Source organism: Physcomitrium patens, chromosome 5, assembly GCF_059467195.1.
Source record: "Physcomitrium patens ecotype Gransden chromosome 5, ASM5946719v1, whole genome shotgun sequence".
In the NCBI taxonomy this organism is placed as follows: Eukaryota; Viridiplantae; Streptophyta; class Bryopsida; order Funariales; family Funariaceae; genus Physcomitrium; species Physcomitrium patens.
Window position 1 is genome coordinate 6,783,619 of NC_143414.1, and position 20,756 is coordinate 6,804,374.

General features: G+C 36.6%; 2 protein-coding genes across 5 annotated transcripts; both read left to right on the top strand.

Moving 5' to 3' along the window:
• The first annotated feature begins 200 nt into the window (after positions 1-200).
• LOC112282553 (uncharacterized) lies at positions 201-10,921 on the top strand. 4 transcript variants are annotated; one of them, XM_024520278.3, is made up of 25 exons: positions 201-586; positions 997-1,592; positions 2,816-2,937; positions 3,174-3,268; positions 3,467-3,691; positions 3,881-3,950; positions 4,100-4,157; positions 4,557-4,729; positions 4,870-4,949; positions 5,070-5,267; positions 5,512-5,541; positions 5,662-5,760; positions 5,918-6,007; positions 6,186-6,261; positions 6,710-6,809; positions 7,024-7,093; positions 7,214-7,390; positions 7,610-7,649; positions 8,085-8,167; positions 8,492-8,575; positions 8,887-9,071; positions 9,249-9,387; positions 9,509-9,571; positions 9,933-10,034; positions 10,350-10,921. In XM_024520278.3, exons 2-25 carry the CDS (start codon positions 1,081-1,083, stop codon positions 10,458-10,460), a joined length of 2,982 nt encoding a protein of 993 aa, XP_024376046.1. In that variant the 5' UTR covers positions 201-586; positions 997-1,080; the 3' UTR covers positions 10,461-10,921. The 4 variants fall into 4 exon arrangements, 3 of the variants coding, with proteins under 3 accessions (XP_024376046.1, XP_024376045.1, XP_024376047.1); XM_024520277.3 differs by having other exon boundaries at positions 243-586; positions 5,509-5,541; XR_002969918.3 differs by having other exon boundaries at positions 248-586; positions 5,509-5,541; positions 9,905-10,034.
• Positions 10,922-12,628: 1,707 nt separating this feature from the next.
• On the top strand, positions 12,629-14,969 carry LOC112283013 (uncharacterized). Its single transcript, XM_024521309.3, has 2 exons — positions 12,629-13,115; positions 13,791-14,969. Exons 1-2 carry the CDS (start codon positions 12,769-12,771, stop codon positions 14,311-14,313), a joined length of 870 nt encoding a protein of 289 aa, XP_024377077.1. The 5' UTR covers positions 12,629-12,768; the 3' UTR covers positions 14,314-14,969.
• The last annotated feature ends 5,787 nt before the right edge of the window (positions 14,970-20,756 follow it).

Below are 20,756 nucleotides of genomic sequence, written 5' to 3' on the forward strand. Positions count from 1 at the left end.
TTCATAAATTATATCAAATGTTCAAATCATGTGCGCCCAGAATTAGAACATGAAATATGGAAGTTCTAAATCAGTTCACCAAGTGGGTTATTCCCAAAGATTTGTTACAAGTTGTCGAGCAAACTTTGCAGGCGCCTGGAGAGTTCACTAGAGGGGGACTATAGGCGGCGCTAGGGTTTGAAGGAATGAGAGGATGTATGGAAACAAGTAGGAGGACTCCTTTGCTTCGATGGCTCTGTTACACCGCCCCGTTCCGCCCGGTCGGTGCCACCCTCCGATGCTTGCCTTCTTCCCAGGCGTCTACCGTCGCTTTGTTGCGGGATGAATCGTGAGTTCATCAGCTCTAGCAGCAGCAGCAGAAGGAGCACTCTCGTTGCGGGAAAATTCCATGAGCGCATAACGACAAATTATAGCGGAGAGGAAACGGACTCTGGGAATTAGGGGGGAAGACGTGACAACGAACATCGTAGGTTCTCAACAGGGGGACAGGGTTTCAGCAGTGTGTTCCCTCCTTCACCGCTCACACTTTCTCATTGCTGTGCCTTCGATTTCGGTGTTGCTGTTCTTGCTCAATCGGCAGCTCAAAGTAACGCCCTACATTTCTATGCCCGCTGTGCCGGATTTCGCTTCGCTTCTGTCGTTGCTTTGGATTTTGATCGGACTGACTTCTTTGCTGTAAAATATCGTAGTCTCTACTCATATATATATATATATATATATATATATATCGTAGTCTCTACTCATATATATATATATATATATAATTTTTTTTTATGTTTTATGTGTGTGTGTTTTTTATTTTTATTTTTATTTTAATTCGGTGTTTTTATCACTCCTGATGATTCGTTAAATGTGCGACTAAACGAGGAAATGTTACTGTATTAGAATGCTGAATTAATGTCTGTGTAGTGTTCGAATCGTTTATTAGAGCTGTTTTGAAGCTCTGGGATGAAGTATTGCTTGCTGTTTACTTACAAGACAGAGCTGGAGTTTTAGGGCTGAGATTGGAAATTCGGGCTTTGAGAAGATCAATTTCAAGTCGGTGGTATCGACTTAACGAGGTGTTAGAGTCATTGAGCCATGGGAGTTTTCACGTGCTCCTTGAAGCACCAGCGTCTCTCCCCTCGTCTGCTCTTCTACGTCCACCGCTGCCTATCCCTCTCCTCGCGCTTCTCCCGGAATTCCCTTTCTCCTCTACATTCGCTTCCTCCTCCTCCTCCTCCTCCTCCTCATTCTCGCTTCCCGCACTTGCCCTCCCATCCCTCCAATTTTCTTCTGCGCTATCATTCCCGGTTCCCTCATGTTCGCCTTGTCTCTACCCATTTTAATCCTGGCGACGCTGGTGCTGCTGATAACAACCACAACCATTTGGCATGCTCCGTTGTTGCTCCGTTGGCTGATTGCACTGCCGAGGATAACACCACCGACGAGCCTTCCACCTCATCGCCCTCTTCTCACAGGTGCCAAGTCGACAAGAATGTGGATTCCGCTTTCCAGTCACTCAGAACCAAGTTTACGGAGGCATTTCAGAAACGAGTTGTCGATTGGCAAGATATTCCTGGCTTTTTAGAGTCATTTCCTTATTATTTAAGGTACTGTTTTTTGTATTGTCACAGCTGAGTGTTCTCAATACTGAAGCTTATTATTGCATTTTGATTTGTTTTCTGCTGAAAACTTGGTTTTCTTGAACTTCAAGAGCTTAATCAGACTGTGCGCATGCTTTAAAAGAATTCGTACTACTAAAGTTGCTTATAATTTATTAGCACTTTCTTGAGGGACGTCAAGGGTTTGTGACAGAGTCCGCGCAAGTGGCCTTATAGCTAATAGTGCAGTTTGCGATTAGGTTTGGACCAGCGCAAGAGTCTGGTGTTTAATATTTTAAGGGTGTGTAATCCCAAGTTTAAAGAGAGGTTTTCTGTTATTATTGAAGATTGTATCTATTTGTTAAATCTAACGTATTAAGATTTACCTTAATTATTCAGCTGAATTGTAGTTCAAGTATGAGAATCATAGTGGACTAGGCTTAAATCATCCCTGGACTGTTCGTCAATCTACCTCGATCCTCGGCTGCATTACCATTAATGTTATCATTTAAGGGCAGACAATTTGCATGAGAGACGACTCCTGGAAAGTGCTGTTATAGCTTTACATGAGCACACGTATTGCACTTGTTTTTGGTTGTCTTTTAGAGGACATCATCATCAGGTGCGTAGTTACTGCTTTTCTAAGAACTCAGAATTTCGATGAGGAGGACCTAAATTGTGGAGGCAGCTAAACAATAGGGTTCAAACGTGGCTAAGGTGTTTCACGGGTGTGAGAGACTTCTGTATTTGTTTTTGCTGTGCTTAAAATTCTCAGGGTCGGGCTTGTAGAGGCAGAAGATTAGTTATTGCTTTTGAAATCGTGCTAGTTGGCTGAGTTTGTGATTGTGATTCATATAGAGCGCACATTTTGAAGCTGTTGACGATCATGTGAATGGAATTCGGAAAGATTGTTAGAGTCGCTCGAATTTTGGTTTCAGATTTTTTCGACGTCATTATTATTATTATTATTTATTATTATTATTTATTATTATTATTATTATTATTATTTAAGGGAATAAAAAGTAGCTATGTGCTGACCGATCTTGCACTATTGCAACAGTGAGTATTGTAAGACTAGACGTAGCTGCGAATTGCATTATTTTGCAATAATCTTTGATTTCCTCCGTTGCAAACTGTTACTCTTGTTGGAAGTCTTAATGTCCGTCAATCATCAGTTGTCTTGGCTGAGGGTGCGTATTTTGTGTGAATTCACTGGGAAACTTTACTGGCAGTGACGATACAAAAGATACCTTGGTGGATTGCGTGGCCTCTCATTTGTGGCAGCCCAAGTATGCTTCTTATGGATTGGGCCTGCCTGCCTCAAGCCGACGAATATGCCTTCGTGGACCAGCAGGTAGATGCTGCCGCCGTCTCATTGGAGTCTTCATTTTATTTTTTTACGAGCATAATTGTTACTTATTGTGGTTACATTAGGTTGTAACAAATGCACAAAATGCTGCTCTGATGTCTCTGATACTTTGCTGGAACAAATGTCCCGTAACTGCGTATAATTAATATGGAGTGTGTAGTATGACACTACCACTTGGGATGAGCTGCCTGATGGTCTATGACGTTGTTCAATTTCACTAGGGAGCGAATTGTACCAGGAGAAATTGGTGGAGGCAGTCGCCAAGCATCTGAAGGCTTCATTGCTTGTTCTGGACAGCACAGTCCTTTCTCCACATGTGAGCGATTGTCTTTCTCGTCTATCTTCAAATTGCAGTTCATGGTTGTTGCTCATGGTTTACTACACTAATGGATTCCCCATTATACGCGCTCTACTTTTTGTGAGTCAGACGACATTAGGAAGACTTTTTCTTTTTATGAGCCAAGCCCTCTTTAAGCTCTGGAGCGGGTTTGACTTTTGGTGATGCATGATGCAGGACTATGGGGATCAGGAGTTTTCTTCAGAATCAGACGAGGAATTTTCGGATTCGGAGGCTGAGCATGTTGAGGGATGGTCTGCCACTGATGGCAACACGCAAGATGTTTCTGAAGAACAAGATAATGAAAATGAGGGTTCCAGAAATAGGGAATTTAAGGTCGATGCTTTGTTGGAGTTTGCTGCTGATAGTGTAGAAGAGTATAAGCAAAAGCTTCTGTTGCAGGTAATATCATAGTACGGAGTTTTTTCTGAATGGTTGTGAAGCCCCAGGAAGAATCAAGATTTGATGCTGGCATGTACGACACCGGATTAGGGTGTAGTGTCTGTCGTTAATATAGAAATTGGATATTGGAGAATAGTAGATTTATGTTCTTGTATTTTAACTTAACTATATATATATTTTTTTTTATAGGAAAGAAAGGAACGGAGGGATGCTGGGCATGAAGATGATGGTCACGACTTCAGTTTTAGACTTAGGAAAGGTAAAACAACAAACGCCATCGATGAACTGCTTGTGTTGGATGGATACTTGTTATGTGTACTTTTACGTTTCTTGTTGTTCAGGCTTAGGATCAAATCTTGCCCCATTTATTTTCGTAGGCCATTTGACACTTTTTTGTGTTGTCGCAAGGTGATCGGGTTAAGTATGTTGGCAGCAGTGACAGGCTTGGCAAGATTGAGCAAGCAAGGTGAGGCCATTCAACTAACTCGAATACTTAGTTATCCTGCTATCACCCGCAAAATTTTGATTTTTACGTCGAACTAGTGTTTTAAGTATCATCCTTGTTGGTCAGTGCTATTCATGTTCTTTTTATCACTTTGTCATTTACGCATTAACTTGTCTTGTAAACCATGTCGAAGTCTCAATCTTTCATATACTTGCGGTAGTATTGGAGAATGTAGCCGAGCAAGGCGTAGGTAGGTATTGAGAGGAGCACTATGGTTTTTCGTTAAGTCCTGATGTAGTTGAAATCATATACTAATTCCCTCTGCATCGTATCCGTCAACATTTAGCAGTTTCTATCAGTTCACAAATCGTGCCCTTGCAAACTGAACTCCAGTTCTAATGGGTAATGTCCGCTGGGCAGGCAGGTGTTAAAGGTGGGTCAAAAAGGGCGCATAGTGTCGGTACCAAAGGGTCATACAGGTAAAGTAGGCGTGCAATTTGAATCTTCTGATCGAAGGAGCGAAGAGTCTTTGAAAACAAATAAGAAGCTTGAGGAGGTTCTCAGGGCCACTCCACTAGTCGACTGGTGTGATCGTAAGTACAACGTCAACGTTTAGTTTTTCTTCTTGCATCTCTAAAAATTATTTTATTGAGGGAATAATATCAGCTTCTAGTAGGTTCCTGCTGGTGATTAACTTGCTGGTGATGGTGTTATTGTGCCTACCGTTTTCTAGTGTCAGAACTTGAACCTGACGAGAGTCCTCAATCCGAGGAGATAGAGGATTGCCTTGCCTCAGTGGAGGCTCTTTGTGAGGTAATGCGTTCTTCTGCCTAGGTGGCTATCTTTTTAGATGCGGGTCACACAATTATTGGAGTTGGTGGAGTTTCCAGGATGCCAGTTGTGTTAATTCTATGTTTTTCGTGGGACCTGCAGTTGTCTCCATCCGCAAGACCACTTATTGTTTATTTCCCTGACCCTAAACAATGGTTTGAAAGGGCTGTACCTTCAAGCCAAAGAAAGGAGTTTCTTGAACGGGTCGAAGCAAAACTTGACCAACTTGAGGGTCCTATTGTACTCATTGCTAGTCGTATAAATGAAGAAGAGGTAGATTACGATGACAAAAACAGGCTGGTAAGTTTCTTCTTATGTTACTATAATTTTTGTAGACGTGCATGGAATTCTCGCAAGGACCATGCTAGAGACGAGAGTGTCCTGTGTGTGGCTTCTTTTTCTTTTTAAATTGACAATCTATTCGATTCTATTTTATAGAATCTATTGTAATTTTTTGAATAACCATGCTCTTTGTATTCCCAAGATTACGTACTAACCATATGAAATGCTATAAACATGATGTGGTTTATTATCATGTCAGAAGGCACATTTGGAAGGAATACGCGCCAGATTGGTATGACATCGATCCACTATCGTGTTCTCTCTGGTAGAATATTATATTATATAAGTCTTTTTGGATGCTGTAGTTTTGAGGTTACTCATACACAATATGATTGTGTGGTTGTTCTCATAGAATGTGAAGTCTCCAGCAACGAAATGGACCGTGGAGGAAGTAATTGCTATGGATATTTACGAGTTGTTTTTGAATACCATCAAGATATCTGCGCCTCAGGTAGCCATTTGACTTGGTAATCAAGGCGAGTAGGTTAGGTTGCCTTGAAGTTCATAATTTTGGACGTTCGAATTGTTGCTTTATGTTCTGATGTATATTAATTTGATTGATATATTATGAAATGGCATGAACTTATTTGTTGTTGACTAATGAACAGAACGAGCAACAGCTGCGAGACTGGAAAAAGCGATTGAACCACGACAAGGAACTTTGCAATGCTAAACGAAATATCCAGAAGTTGCACAAGGTACTTATTTATGTTGTGGTAGGTACTGCTTTAAGGTATTGGGTTATCCTATAATGAAAGTCCCTCGGTACATAAGCAAGCCTATACACCCGTGAAAGATTTCGTTCAAGCGTGCATACTTTTGCAGTGCTCTTACTGATTATCGCAATGCGTATTAACAACCTGATAATATTGTCAGGTTTTGGAGCTTCATAATATGGAGTGCCCTGAGCTCTCTAGCATCGACTCATTCGGCTTGAATCTTACCGATTCTAGTATGGGTCCTTCGTTACTTTTCTCTTCAATTCTCAGTCAGTCTCAATTGTCACTTTTCACGTTTCATCTGATGGTCGTGCATTTGTGGTCGTCCTATCGTGTTGAACTTGACTTTGAATAATTGCATTGATTGTTTGCCGCGTTATCTTGAATGGAGAAATTAATCTCTTAGTCCTTGTCCTAGTGCTCTGCATCTTTTTTTGGCGTTGCTTGTGTGGGCTTTAGTTCCTTAGATGTGTTTTTAATAAACATGAAGTGATCATCTTTATCAATATGCTTTCATATTGTCTATGTCCGCGATTTTGTTCTCACTCTCGGGTCGGGATGTCCAGTTTCGAGGATTTTTAAAAACTTCTCTAGGGCGGCATCTGCATATCCGTTTATTTGCAATATGGTTTCCATAGTTGAACCTAACAACACTGAGGGTTTTTTGATCTGTGTGTACAGAAGCGGAAAGGGTTGTTGGATGGGCAAGAAATCATCACCTAGGGCTTTGTCTCTTTGAACCATTGCTTGTTGATGGGAAGCTGATGATCCAAGCTACTAGGTTGTCTATTTTTCATGAGTCGATAAGAATGTTATTTGAATTATGTTTTTTTTTTTTTTTTTTTTTTTTTTTTTAATTTTTTTTAAAATTTTTTAGTTTGAGTCCTCTGCTGCTTCTCTGCTTGTTGTCAAGTTCAAAAACAATCGCTGCCTTGCAAGTTTTTTGTGCATCTACTTTTCTCATATCTAATTTGTGTAAGATTTTCATTCTACAGTGTGGAGCGGGCAATCACAAGATTACGTGAGCAAGAGAATAGAAATTCTGCTAATTTTGTGGACTACAAGGTTTGCCTTATTTAGTGGAAGCTTAGCAACTTGGTGTGGCTTGAGGCTTGTGTTTCTGTGGACTTAGTTAGTGACCAAGAAATTGCATTTGGATGCTGAAAAGGACTTGATGTAGTGCAGGCACTGGCAGAGGATGAATATGAAAAGGCTCTTCTGTCAGCCGTCATCCCTCCAGAGGAAGTGGGGGTAAAATTTGATGACGTTGGAGCGTTAGAGAATGTAAAGGATGCTTTGAGGGAGCTTGTGATGCTTCCCTTGCAGCGCCCTGAGCTCTTCTTGAAAGGCAACTTGACAAAGGTAATGGCGTCCGATCCCTTTGCATTTAAAGCTTTCTCATCTGTTCTGTTAGTTCTACGTGTAGCATGAAGTTGTGCATGACCTCCTGAAATATTATCAGTATTCTGACTTAGCTCGTGCTTTTTTTTTTACGATTTGATTTTAATTAATGTATCCTAGTGCGAAATTCATGTGCATAGTGAAATAGTGGCTTACAATTTATTTTATATCTTTGAACAGCCTTGCAAAGGAGTGTTGCTGTTTGGACCTCCTGGCACAGGTATCTTGACTCTGTCGACACTGTTCTGTTTTTCCACACATAAAGTGTTTGTAGTAGTTGTCAAGCATACAATGGTATGCAAGTATTTGCATCTGTACAATTTTCCTCCTAATGGAAATTTAAGAGGTCACTAGCAGAAGATTGTAATATTTTAGGAAGAGAAGATTGAGAGATTCGCTCATTTTTAAAATTTAAATATAGACACAACCCCAAATTGTGGCCTTGCGTTTCTGATCTAACAGTTATTGCTTATGTAGTATTATGACCATGAGCATTGTAGAATGAACTCGTGTAGTTTTTTGCTCATTATATTCTAATTTGCAACCAAGTTCTAGCTTAAGGAAGATAACTTAAGGCAACAAAAATTGTATCTGGGAAAGTTCCAAACCTGATCACGTAGTAATTACCTTGCACGTGTATATTTGTTTCTTTTAGGCAAAACTCTTCTTGCAAAAGCAGTGGCCACTGAGGCAGGCGCAAATTTCATTAACATTACTGGATCGACAATCACATCAAAGGTATGCTCGTGTTTTACAATTTTTTTTCTTGACGGCTTGTTCCCTCTGCATCATCACCTGTGTGCTTGGCCAAGCTGACGGCTCTACTTTCTTTTTAACAGTTATGCAATGATTCATTGAGATACCATTTCTTTGTTAATTACTCAGTATTTGTGCACAATTCTCAACCTTTGTGAAGGTCCCACTTCATGGCTACATAATAGTAATTTATATTGGCTGAACAACTTGGTGAGTACGCTGCAGCCACTTGTCTAGGAAACATCTTTTGATCTGTATGTATGCTAAAATCTCGTAATCTGAGTTTTTTTACTTTCTGTTACACAGTGGTTTGGAGACGCGGAGAAGTTGACTAAAGCATTGTTTTCACTAGCAAGGAAACTCTCTCCAGCGGTGATATTTGTGGACGAGGTCGATCTGTCTTTCTTGATGTTGTGTGTCGTACAACTGTTTGGGATGTGGAATTTATGACTTGTGAATAAATTATGTTGCTAAAGTATGATTCTTTCTAAAATTCGAGCTGGTTTCTTTGTTCAATTTAAGTTGTCTAATCTTGAATATCATTTATTGATTGTTTATTTTTATATATTTTTATCTTAGGTCGTAGATCTTATGTTTATTATATTTGACTCGCTCACCTTTTTCAAGGTTTTTCATAGTTGAAAGTGGTTGATAGTTATTCTGTTAATGAAATCTAGACATCTGACAAAAATCTCATCCAGGTGGATAGCTTGTTGGGTGCTCGTGGTGGGAGCTCTGAGCATGAAGCCACCCGGAAAACTCGCAATGAGTTTATGGCTGCCTGGGACGGATTGAAGTCCAAAGAGAGTGAGCGAGTACTTGTTCTTGCTGCCACAAACAGACCCTATGACCTTGATGATGCAGTCATTCGGAGGTTGCCGAGGAGGTATATTGAATATTTGGATGTATATGTGCAGGAACTTTGCGGGTAGCCAGATTCCAAATCTAGCGTTGTTTTCATGATACGATGGTTTTGGGTGTCATAGAAGAGTGTATTCTTTCTTACATTCTATATATAAAACGTTCTATAATATATAATGCTGGTGATTTTTGTTTTCGACAGGATACTCGTGGATTTACCCAACTATGAGAATCGAATAAAGATTCTGCATGTTATTCTCGCTCAGGAGGAATTAGCAGAGGGATTTAGCTTTGAGGAACTTGCTCGAATAACACATGGTTACTCTGGCAGTGATTTGAAAGTGAGTTTGTTATGAAAATAGCGGTTTACCTTGTATAGGTGCTAGATCTTTACTTTCATATATATATATATATATGATTTTCTTTAAATTTGGGAAGCTCATGTTTTCGTTATGGTTGCAGAACCTGGCGGTTGCTGCTGCTTACAGACCCATTCGTGAGTATTTGGAGAGTAATAAACAACAGGTTCGTCCTCTAAGTCACTAATTTGAGGTTTGGACGTCTTTTTAGATCTCTAACCCTTGGCAGGTCTTTTGTTTATTCCATTTGGCCGTATAATAAGTTGGGACGGTCTCTCCCTGATTTTTGGATCCTTCCAATGTATGCGTGAGCAGAAATTTCAACTCTATTTATAAACAACATTGTGTTGTTTGGAGTTTGGGCATCACACGTCCGAGGATTCTCTTGCATTTTTATGTTCTACATGTTAAGCAGCTGCTATTAGTAGTATTGTGCATCAAAATAGTTCATTGGATTTTTTCTGCTTAGTTAATCGCATATGTTTGATATCTTCTTCAGCTCTTCAACTGGAATGACTGCTTGGCAGATACTGGGATCCAGTGAAAGTGGAGGCACACTGTATCCAGAGGCGGTTAATACATCCTTACGTGCACTGCGGTTAGACGACTTCCAGGAGTCATTAAAACAGGTACATACTGAAAAGTGTTTGTCTATGAGACCTTGATCTATGATTAAAAACGATAGAATACATGAGGTTAGTGATGCTTTTCTTGATATGGACGTGTTTTTTTTTCCTCTGGTGTGTGTTGTCATACTTCACTCGATACAGAAGCATACTGAAATTTTGTTTGGTTTTGTACAAGGAATCTGGTTACGCATAAGAATGTCATGGATGTTGTTTAGGGGAATGCATTGATGTTAGATTTCGTCAATCATTATGCAGCTGTTGCTATCTATTACCTTTCATCATTCTCTGATGTTTTATGCTTGGGATCTCTTACAGATTGGGGCATCAATTTCATTCGATGCATCAAGTATGAATGAGCTGCGTCAATGGAATGACAAGTATGGAGAGGGTGGAAGCCGCAAAAAATCTAATTTTGGATTCTCTTAGTACATGAACTTAAGATGTCTAAATTTGATCGGTTCATCCCATCCAAGTTTCAGACTTGCATGGAGAGTTTAGGTAGCTAACGGATGTTGATTCCAGCCACGGCCGAATTTTTTTTAACTTGGCTGTGCATCAATTGTCCAAGTTCCATGGGAGCTTTCTGTGGTCACGACTGGGTAAAAACTTAAGGGGCTCTACGTGTGAACCGTGCATTCTTGTCGTGTAGGGGTGGACCATACTTCAAACTAAGAATGCACCGTCCAGAGGTCGACCCATCTTATGGTAGTACGTCGGATGCAGGATGAGACGGAACTTGGAAGCTCTAGTTCATAAGGAGATAGTGTACGCCATTCATTAATGTTGACAAAAGAGCTTTAGTACGATAGTGGATTAGAAATGTAAATGGATTCTTCCTTAAATGAATAGAGTGGGTGGTCTTTGAGACCATTCATAGATTCTTCATAGATCTACACCCCAATTTGGACTTAAGCAGAGTCTTTAACGGACAGGATATGAGCATCCAGAACGGTGCTGCTCATTGTTATTTTCATTATGATTTTTGCATACAAATCGATTTAGTTATGCCAATGGTTTATCGTCGAAGTTGGATATTGTGCAGGGGTGGTTTAAGTGTATTTACATGCAGTTGCTTACCATACAACCAATTTAATATGTCACTGCAGGTAAAAGTGTGATCTCCGGTAAAATATTTACAATCCTTCAACTTGGGAAAATGATTTTAATGGTTGTGATTTTAATATTTTAATTTATTTCTTTTTTCAATCTTCAAAACATTGGAAAGAAGTGAAGATTATGTTTGTAGAGGATGATGGTCTTGGTTCTCACCACAAATTATATTGATTTTTTATGTATTTATCTATTTTATTTTAATATAATAATTCAATAGGATAGGTTTCTACTACTTAGATTTGAAAAAAGTGACTTAAGTTTGTTGATATGTTGATTTATTTATATTTTATATATACTTTATTATGTATACTTTATTATATTTTTTCATCTTCTAATTTAGAACAATTAGAAGAGATATGGGTGATGTGATAACTGTAAAGTTGGTACAATTAATAGCTATATAAATAAAGTCTTATATTTTTAGAAAAATAAGAGATAGGAGGTGCTCCTATGATTAAAAGTATTTAGAAACCACTTCATGGAATGGGAAGTTTACAATGATACATAAAGAATTCTGTATGCAAAAGTTTTATATGGAGAAATAATTGAGTAGTTTATTACACAAGCAATAAAAAGCCATGGTTGTACTTTCCATGCAATATAACATTCTAGTAGTTAAAGAATATAATTAAAAATATTATTTAAAAATCTATGTTATGTTGTAGTTTTTTACATAAGTTAATTTTTAATAGATTTGACAAGAAATCATTAGTTTTTGGTAAATATGCAATGAATTTTTAAAGATTTTGGTACTTTTATATTTGGATTATAAATATATAAGAAAATTTGTCTAAAACAATATGATAAAGACTTGTACTTATAAAGACATGTTGTAGAGCCCACTTCATTGGATAAATATTAAAAGCAATGATTATCTCATCTTGCTCAAAAAACACTAGTAACTTTGAATATGATGAGAATAATTTATAGATTAAAGAAATACGGAAGAAAATTTTGATTAAAGTTTGGATAACTACAATTGAATTTAATGCAGATTTTTGTATGGGAAATATAAAAAAAAACTTAAACAAAAGTTTTGAAGCAAAAATCTTAGAGGTGAAGTTGTGTAACAATATAATCATGGAATATTATTGATAGTACTTAATAACACAAATAAAATATGATAATCATGAAAAATGTGGTTGGTTTTATTGGTTATAGATTTAATAATGGAGAAATGAATCTAGAAATCATTATTTTTATTATTATTTTTATGATGGTTAGGATGATGGTTCAATTTAATAAAAACTTGGGTCCATTTAATATTCCCCCATATACATATAATTTTATTTTTATTGTTATGTATATGTATATATATATATATATATATATATTAGAGGATTTTTATAATAGACACATTATTCTATTTGAAACGAAGCCGGAAAAGGAAAGAAAGGAGAGATGAAAGCGCGTTTTTGGATGGAAATATTCATTCATCTACACCTCCCCCTTCCGCCCTGCATTCCTTCCTTCGTCCCATCTACTCTTCTTCCCTTGACAGATTCTCCTCCTTCTACTCTGTCTTCTGCGCCATATTTTCCTTCCGCTGGATCCCGACTTTGCAAATGCAAATATTAGCAAACTTCTTCTTGCGAATCAGCGTACTTGTATTACGATCGAGATGGGGTCATTCAAGGGCCATGTGCTGCCCGGTTCCATGTTTTTGTTGGTAGGGTTGTGGCACACGTTGAACTCCATCACCAACTATGTCGAGAATCCCAAGGCATTTCGCGCCCGCGTGTGGCATCCGGTTCGTTGCTTCAGTGGCAAAACTCGCTGCCTAGAGCTGTACATTCTCCTGGTGGGTACCTTCACCGATATGTGCATCGAGTTTTTTTATTCTACTCATTTGAAGTTTACAGTCAATGGCGCCATCAACACCAATCATCTGAATGATTTCGAGCATGCCGCCATGCTTCTTATGTTTTTCCTCTTCGTCATCGTTGTCTTGATTAGTGAAAACACTAGGTATGTCACTCCGCCCTTCTCATTCCCGTCTTCACCATCGTTTTTGCGACGCCGGTTAGAAACTAACAGCTGTGGACACATCCCTAACAGGAGATTTAATTTTATCCCGATTGTGGTCTTGGTTAGCTACCTTTTGCATTTGAAGGTGATGCTTGAGGGTTGAGTATGTACAGGTTCCTCGGCTTTCTTGTTAGCTTACGTTCTCCGAAAATAGATCTACAGTTTGACACGAAACTAATTGTAGTGCACTGAGTACCTTGCAGGGTTTTATAGAATCTAAAAGTTTCCCTTTTGTCTGGATTTTCGTTTTATTGACACTATCTCATAGCGCAGTCGCTCTGATTAGTTGGTTCTCTCAGGAATAGTATCGCATGTCTCACAAGGTCTGTTTAGTGTATTGTTTTTAAATGAACGCGCGGATTTAAGATTATTTTAGGCTGTATTTCTTGACTTATGCGGTTGGCATATGAATAATTTGACCAACGCATTTCACAGAAATCATTGAACTAACTTAGGTTGTGAAGTAATTTAATCGTTTTGGGGTGGTTGAAATTCACAGCACGACGTACGATACTCTTAGCTGATATATTTTCAATTTTCTGAGTGTGTGTCTTGTTCTGTACTTCTATGTTGAAGAAAATGCATCAGTAATTAATTTAGGCTTGTTCCAAACAGGTGGTTGCCTCTTCCAGAAGGGTCGCTCTTTGTTGTTGCAGCTATGGCTTTTACAGCGGAGTTCCTTCTTTTCTATTTTCATTCCACAAACCACCATGGCTTGGAAGGCAGATACCATGAAATCCTGGTTCTGCTTATAGGTTTATGCATCGTATGTGCACTCCTATCAGCAGCGTACCCGGAGAATTTCGCCGCTGACATGCTCAGTGGAATTGCGCTTACTTTGCAAGGCGCCTGGTTCTACATGATTGCGTTCACTCTCTATGGTCCACTCATGCCAGATGGGTGTTCAGATGTAAGGGATGAGATTGTGTGTATTGGAGACTCGTTTGAAGTTAGAGGGGAAGCCGTAGCCCACATTCAGCTCGCGGCCCTAGTTCCTTGCCTTTGGGTTCTGATTCTAGTTGCTTATGGCTTGGCTGCCCATTTCTGGGGTCATCCTGATGTATTTCATCCCCCCAGCTCTGAGATAACTGATTTCAGATCTGGTCCCTTAGATTCTCCCATGTCCGCTGAGCATTGACTAACCTCAGGCATTCTCAGTTGCTTTATGTGGCTGAATAGCACTAAGTTACGAAGGGGGCCTTTCGAGTCAAATCTTCATCGACTTTTTCCTACCTTTGGACTGATACATTCACACCTATTTGCACAAACGGAATTCCCAATCCCAGAACAAAACTTGTTGAGTGTTGATGATGCAGGATGCAATCATCATTTATGTAAAGTTTCCATTTTATAGCTTATCAGATAGTGATTGGGATGAGTCGTCAATGAAGCCCCAGGTGAACCTCCTACGCTAGTAAAGCATTTCGGCTGTTTATTCCAATGAATCTTCAGTGGCATTCTTGTATACCAGAAGCATGAGTTCTCAACACCGTTGACAGGAAGAGCTTCCTGCGCCGAAGGCAGCATTGTTGAGGTTTCCCAGTTTCCCCAAGCTTCTGCGACCATGCAGGCAAAGTGGGCAACTTTGTGGCTACCGAACAGTTAAGTGATCAGTCAACTGTTTTATAGGCGCTGAGATATGCTGAGATTTATATAACTAGTAAACCAGTTTAGTAGCAATTCATAGTTTGATCTTTGAGCATTTTTCAAATTTTAGGTTTGCTAGATACACTGTCTGCCATGGTGTTTGCCATCGTCGAAATTCAACAGTTCTGAGCATTCATTCTGCCGGCATATCCTGGCGTCATTTGTAGGCAATTCCTTGGAATATTGTTTTTGTACATGGTTTTTGACACAAGTTGGGCCACAAACTTGAATTTGTGCTACATTTTATGGAACATCGAAAAAAGATTTTTATATAAATGAATTGTCAGCTGACGTGATAATTTATTGTAAATACAGAATATAATGTGGCTTCCCAAATGACATTTTTACATTGTAAATGGTCAAGAAAAGAAATCATTTTACAAAAAATGGGACTACAAACATAAAAGTGTTATTGGATTTTACATGCTTAACTATTTTAATATTCATTTTGCATATGTTACATTGTAATACGTGTGCAACACTTTATTTGTGACTTTTTATGTTTTGATACTTGAATTGCTTGAATGTTTTTTTGCATCATGGTTAGTTCAATTAAATTCAATGATTCTCAATGCAGCATAATATATTCAATCATTACCAACATTAAACAAAGATACATGATCACAAGGCATACAAAATACATTCAGAGCTTTGAAGAACTATTCTAATTTAAATGCCATAAGTAATTCCAATACCTATACAAAAAAACTTTTATATAGAGCTTTAAAAAATATAGGATCATCTCAATTAATTAAAGTAGGTCAAATTATACACCTATTGATTACAAAGTCAAATAAAAATATCTATGACATATTCTAGTCACATTGCTACTTGCACCAACAAGAATAGTATCATAACATGTAAGTATGCATAGAAACAAAGAGACAAGGAGCTTTCAACAAGCACAAGACAAGAAATTGTAGATGAAGCCAAGCCAAGCAAGCTTATGTGTGCTTGGCTCTAGTTATGCCAAGGATGAGAAGGTACATAATCATACTTGCTTGCTCTATTAAGAATCTCCTATATTTAATCTTTAATGTTTTTGTTATGATTTTTTTTTATATTAGTTGAATATAATTGTATTTGTAATTTTTTGTTTGAATAAAATGAAGATAACTTCACATGTTCTTAAGACTCATAATTTCCATTGAATATTGCATTATGATTTAGAACTACAAAGTTAGGAGATATTGATCAAGATTATGACAAAAATAAATTTGATATTATTTTTATTGGCCAACATAAGTGCTAGGTCTGTTGTTTTTAATTCCTATATTATTATTAAATAAGAACAAATTCATGTTTTAATGACAATGGACAAATACAAGATAATTGATAAAATTGAGGCTTTAACAAAAATAGAAATGAGATTTTTATAAGTCACATTAATCAATTGGTTGATAAACTATTAAAATTAATAAGATACATTACTACAAGAAGAAACAAAGACATAGTTCAATTGGTTTGAAGTCCAAATTTTGATACTTTAGACGTAAATAGGTCTAAAATCTAGTAGGTCAAAAATTTATTTTTTAACTTTACTTTTATTTGGAAAAAGCTTGTTGATTACTTTAAGTCATTTTTAGATTTTTAGATCTTTTGTTAAATATTGATCTATAAGTACTAATTCCAAATAATTTCTTTTATATTAAAGTTGACAAATTGTAAGAATTTACTTTGAAACAAATTCAATACTAACTACAAGCTTTAGCCAAAATATATATAGTTTAACTTTAGAAGAAGATTTCGAAGACTTAATATGGATTAAAAAATAAAAAATTATATTAATTTAGAAAGTAGTTTATATTTATAATTAGTTCAAAGATACATTATTTTATTGTATAAAAATTAGCTTAGGAATGCATGAAATATTTGGCTATAGAAAGGTATGATCTTACCTTCAAGTTGGATTTACAAGCCAAAAAAATTATGCATAAGATATTTAGAATCACCTTGGCAATCTTTAAAAACCTCAAAAAATCTTATTATACTATATTCAACCTCAAATAAATCTTAAATAATCCTAAAAGAAAATCCTACTTGAACCTTAAAGAAATCAAAAGAAATCTTAAAGATTTAAAAATAAATAAAAAAAAACTTAAAAAATAACAAAAAATCCTAAAAAACCCTAAAATAATATTCAAGAAATTCTAAATAAATATTAATAGAATGGTAATTAAACCTTAATTAAAATCTAATAGAATCCTAAAAAATCTTTAAAATCCTAATCAAACTTCAACTAAATTGTAACATATCCTAGTCAAATCCTAAATAAATACTACAATACATTTTAAACTTTAGTAAATATTATCTTAACTATTGATCTTTATTTAAAAAATTCAATTTACTAGTTGAAATTAATCACATAAAGTTTGAAAATGATCTAAAATACAAATTAGGAGAAAATGTTCTTAATTTGCTTAAATATCAGTCATCTTTCTTCTCCAACTTCAAAGTTAAACTTCAAGTCTCAACATCTTTTTGTTAAATTTTTAACTTTATTTAAAAATTTGGAATAATATAAAAAATTAATCAATTATTGAAACAAATAGAAATGATTTCTATTCAAGTTTCAAATTCTTCAAAAACTAAAAAACCTTTAGTGATCTTCAAAACCTAGTTTTTTGAGATCTCAACTCACTTGGACCTCACTTACATTTGATTTGACCTTTTAGTTGAGCTCAAATTCACAATACACATTGAGAAAAAATATGTTCTTAAATCTACTAAATTTCACCCATAGATTTGGTAAAAAATCCATAAAATTTACCAAAGCAAAATATATATTTTTATTTAATACAAAATAAAGTTATTCAAATCAACCTTGATTTTGCAAAGCTCCTACAAACTCAATATGCACTAAAATCCTTCAAAATCAATTCTCATAGAAACTCTATTAAGTTTTTTCTTAAAAGCCATATTTCAATCAACAAAAGAAATTCCCATTTGTTGTAAGTATGTGGTTTTGTATCTCAAGATCTGATTTTGACTATAGTTCATAATTGGTCCTCCATGGATATTAATCTAAGATTAATCTAATTAATTTTTTCTAATTTCTATTCTTTATTTCTATCTAAAGATGCTTGTAATACTATATATGCTAATTTACATTATTTTGCCTTATTTATGGCTCTACAAAGTAAGTAAAAATCTTTTTTGTAAAAAGATAATTAGTACTAATTAATTTTACTACCTCCTTAACTATTATCTATGCTTTTAAGATAATTTGCTATTATGTTTTGAAATAAGCTTTATATAATATAATATTTTTTTCTCTCTCTTTCACCTAATAGCCATAGTAAAACAAAGCAATGTTTGTGGCCTTTTAAATTCGAGTGCAAAGATATTTCCAATGACAATCAAGCATATATTTAATTTTGTAATGTATACAAAGTCACAACCAAATCTATCCATGTTTATTACAAACATATGATATCATTTGTAATGAAATCTAAAATTACACCAATTGAGACATATTTACTAAGTAATGTAAAAACAATTAATTATAAAAATTTGAAGATGTACATTTTGGATGCTATACTTTTTCTTTTTAATATTCACAATACAAGAAATACCAGGTTGATACTTATAGTTTATTCTTTGCATGGTATCAGCAACCTGCACTTCATAAAACTGCCAGTCATAAAGCTTCTACAATGTAAAATAACTATGGTGGTGACTAATAGAGCCCTTTGTAAATAATTACACTTGTGTGGTTATTATTTTATTTTTTGCCAATACAAAATTATAATTATCACCAAAAAAATCCTCATCTTGCTACTAATTTTAAACAATTACATTCACTAGTTCATCACAGAAAGAGCATAACAATAATAATAAGAATTCATTTAATTGAATTTTGGAATAGTCTGAATGCTCTGTCACACATCCCCCGAAACCTGCGATGAACACCATTGTTACACATTTTACAATATTTGATGTTCTCGGGTGTCCGCAGATTGGTGCATCACTAGAGAGGATTGAATATTTCAAAGCAGATTTTGTGATGCTTTTGTAGAGGACTGTTCCGAATACATTTTCAAGGCATTCTGTGCGGCTAATCAGTGATTTGAAACTTTGTAATCACTCAAACGAAATATACGAGCAGGAACATGCTCACTCAGAGTAATATCGAAGCGGTTGTTGATTCCTCCGGATGAGATAGTGAAAGCTTCTAATTGCATCAAAGCACAGCTTGACATTGGAGCACAAGAATAGACCTTTCTGAATTGATATCGATGTTGACCATTGTCAATCAATGGTGTATACCATCTCTGCATTGAGAGTGAGATCAATCACGTGACAAATAACCCCAACTTGAACTAGTTGAAACTTCAGTAAGGTGAACAACTTGATGACCGCACCACACATTTATTTTCCAAAAATTCCACTATGGAACTGCATTTAAGTTGTGAAATAAAGTAAGGGTTACATCGGCATTATACCTCGAACGCAGAACCACGTTTCGTTCAAGTGTAGTCTCAGATTAGCATTTTTTCTTCACCACTGCTGATAGTCTCAACTGCTCTAATGACTGAAGATCAGTGAGATGGGCATAAACACTTCCGGTCTCTTGATCATCTCGAAACCTGATGGATACATGCGAGGCAATGAAAGATACCATAATACGAACTCCATGCTTTTACAGAAATAGAAATTTGGAATTAGTAAATAATTATCGAAAAACTTGGTGGCGAAAAACTATATTCAATGATTAAAGCTACAGCTAAAAATCATGCTGAACAAATATCAAGGTGCCATCCCTATGGCATAGTAACCTCAAACTGCTTTAGCAACATGGTGATCAGCAACTGAGAAGAAAAAGTTTTCCTTCCTCCACCTCATACTCCCCTTGGCCGTCAATTGCAACCTGTACCTGCAATATCAAAACGAACCTCAAGACAACAAATAAAAGGCGGATCTTTTTAGTCAAAGAATTTGGAATTTCATTAGTTTCAAAAAGCTATGGCACAGCAGTACAAGCTATGGCACAGTAGTTTCTGTATTGCTCGAGTGTTAGCATCTTGAAGTTTGAAAAGGTAGGCCCAGTACCCACGGTGCGGTTGAAAAAGTTGAGTGGCCTTCTTGTTTTTTCGTGGGTGCAGACTGACTGTCGTATAGAGCAGAGCGTCACCTGAATGATGTCTGTCATTGATCTACTTCGGAACATTTGGGAACGCCACAATAAGCCCCTCAAAACTCTGCTCCTTTCAGTTGAATTTATATGGGCGTTGCCACGTGACATGTGACTTGTAATGTTATTCCTCAAAGAAATATAAATCTGAATGAATCAACATTATTTGAGCAGGGAGATGGTCGTTGTTCATTCAGACACCGATTTCCACGATGATATCACGGGTTCCCTTGGAATGGTACTTTCACCCTCGTAGTGCTCGTTAAGAAAGTTCGTTTGTTCCATGAATCCTTTGCTTACCTAACAAATAGTGAATGCTATGTGTCTACCGATCTAATCATCTTCACCAGAATGATTAGTAAATTTTGTAAATCTAATGTTTGATGTATTGCCGACAGTATGTACGAGAGGAACTCAATGTAGGGGATGCAGTGTCTTGTAACGATCTCCTGAAGTACGCATCCTTGCGAGCAGAGCCTGATTACAGGAATGATCGAGTTAGCTTTGGTTGGTGACGGTGAATAAGTGGATGTTGTTTAACTTTTTTATAAGCCGACTGCAGTACGTTTGACTGACGAGAAAGGTATCTGGATCGACACATTAATGCGGATGGTGCTTACGTTCAGTGAGTTGGAAAAAAAAGCCAGGGAAGGCTATGGAACTTGTTGCTAAGGAAGTTAAGTCAATGACACAAGCTCAAATCTTGGATTTTCAAAAAGCTGGGGAAGGCTCTTTTGCTGGTCACAGATGGATTGCAAGACATGAAGGTGAAAATTTACGGGCGTTTTTTAAACAATTCA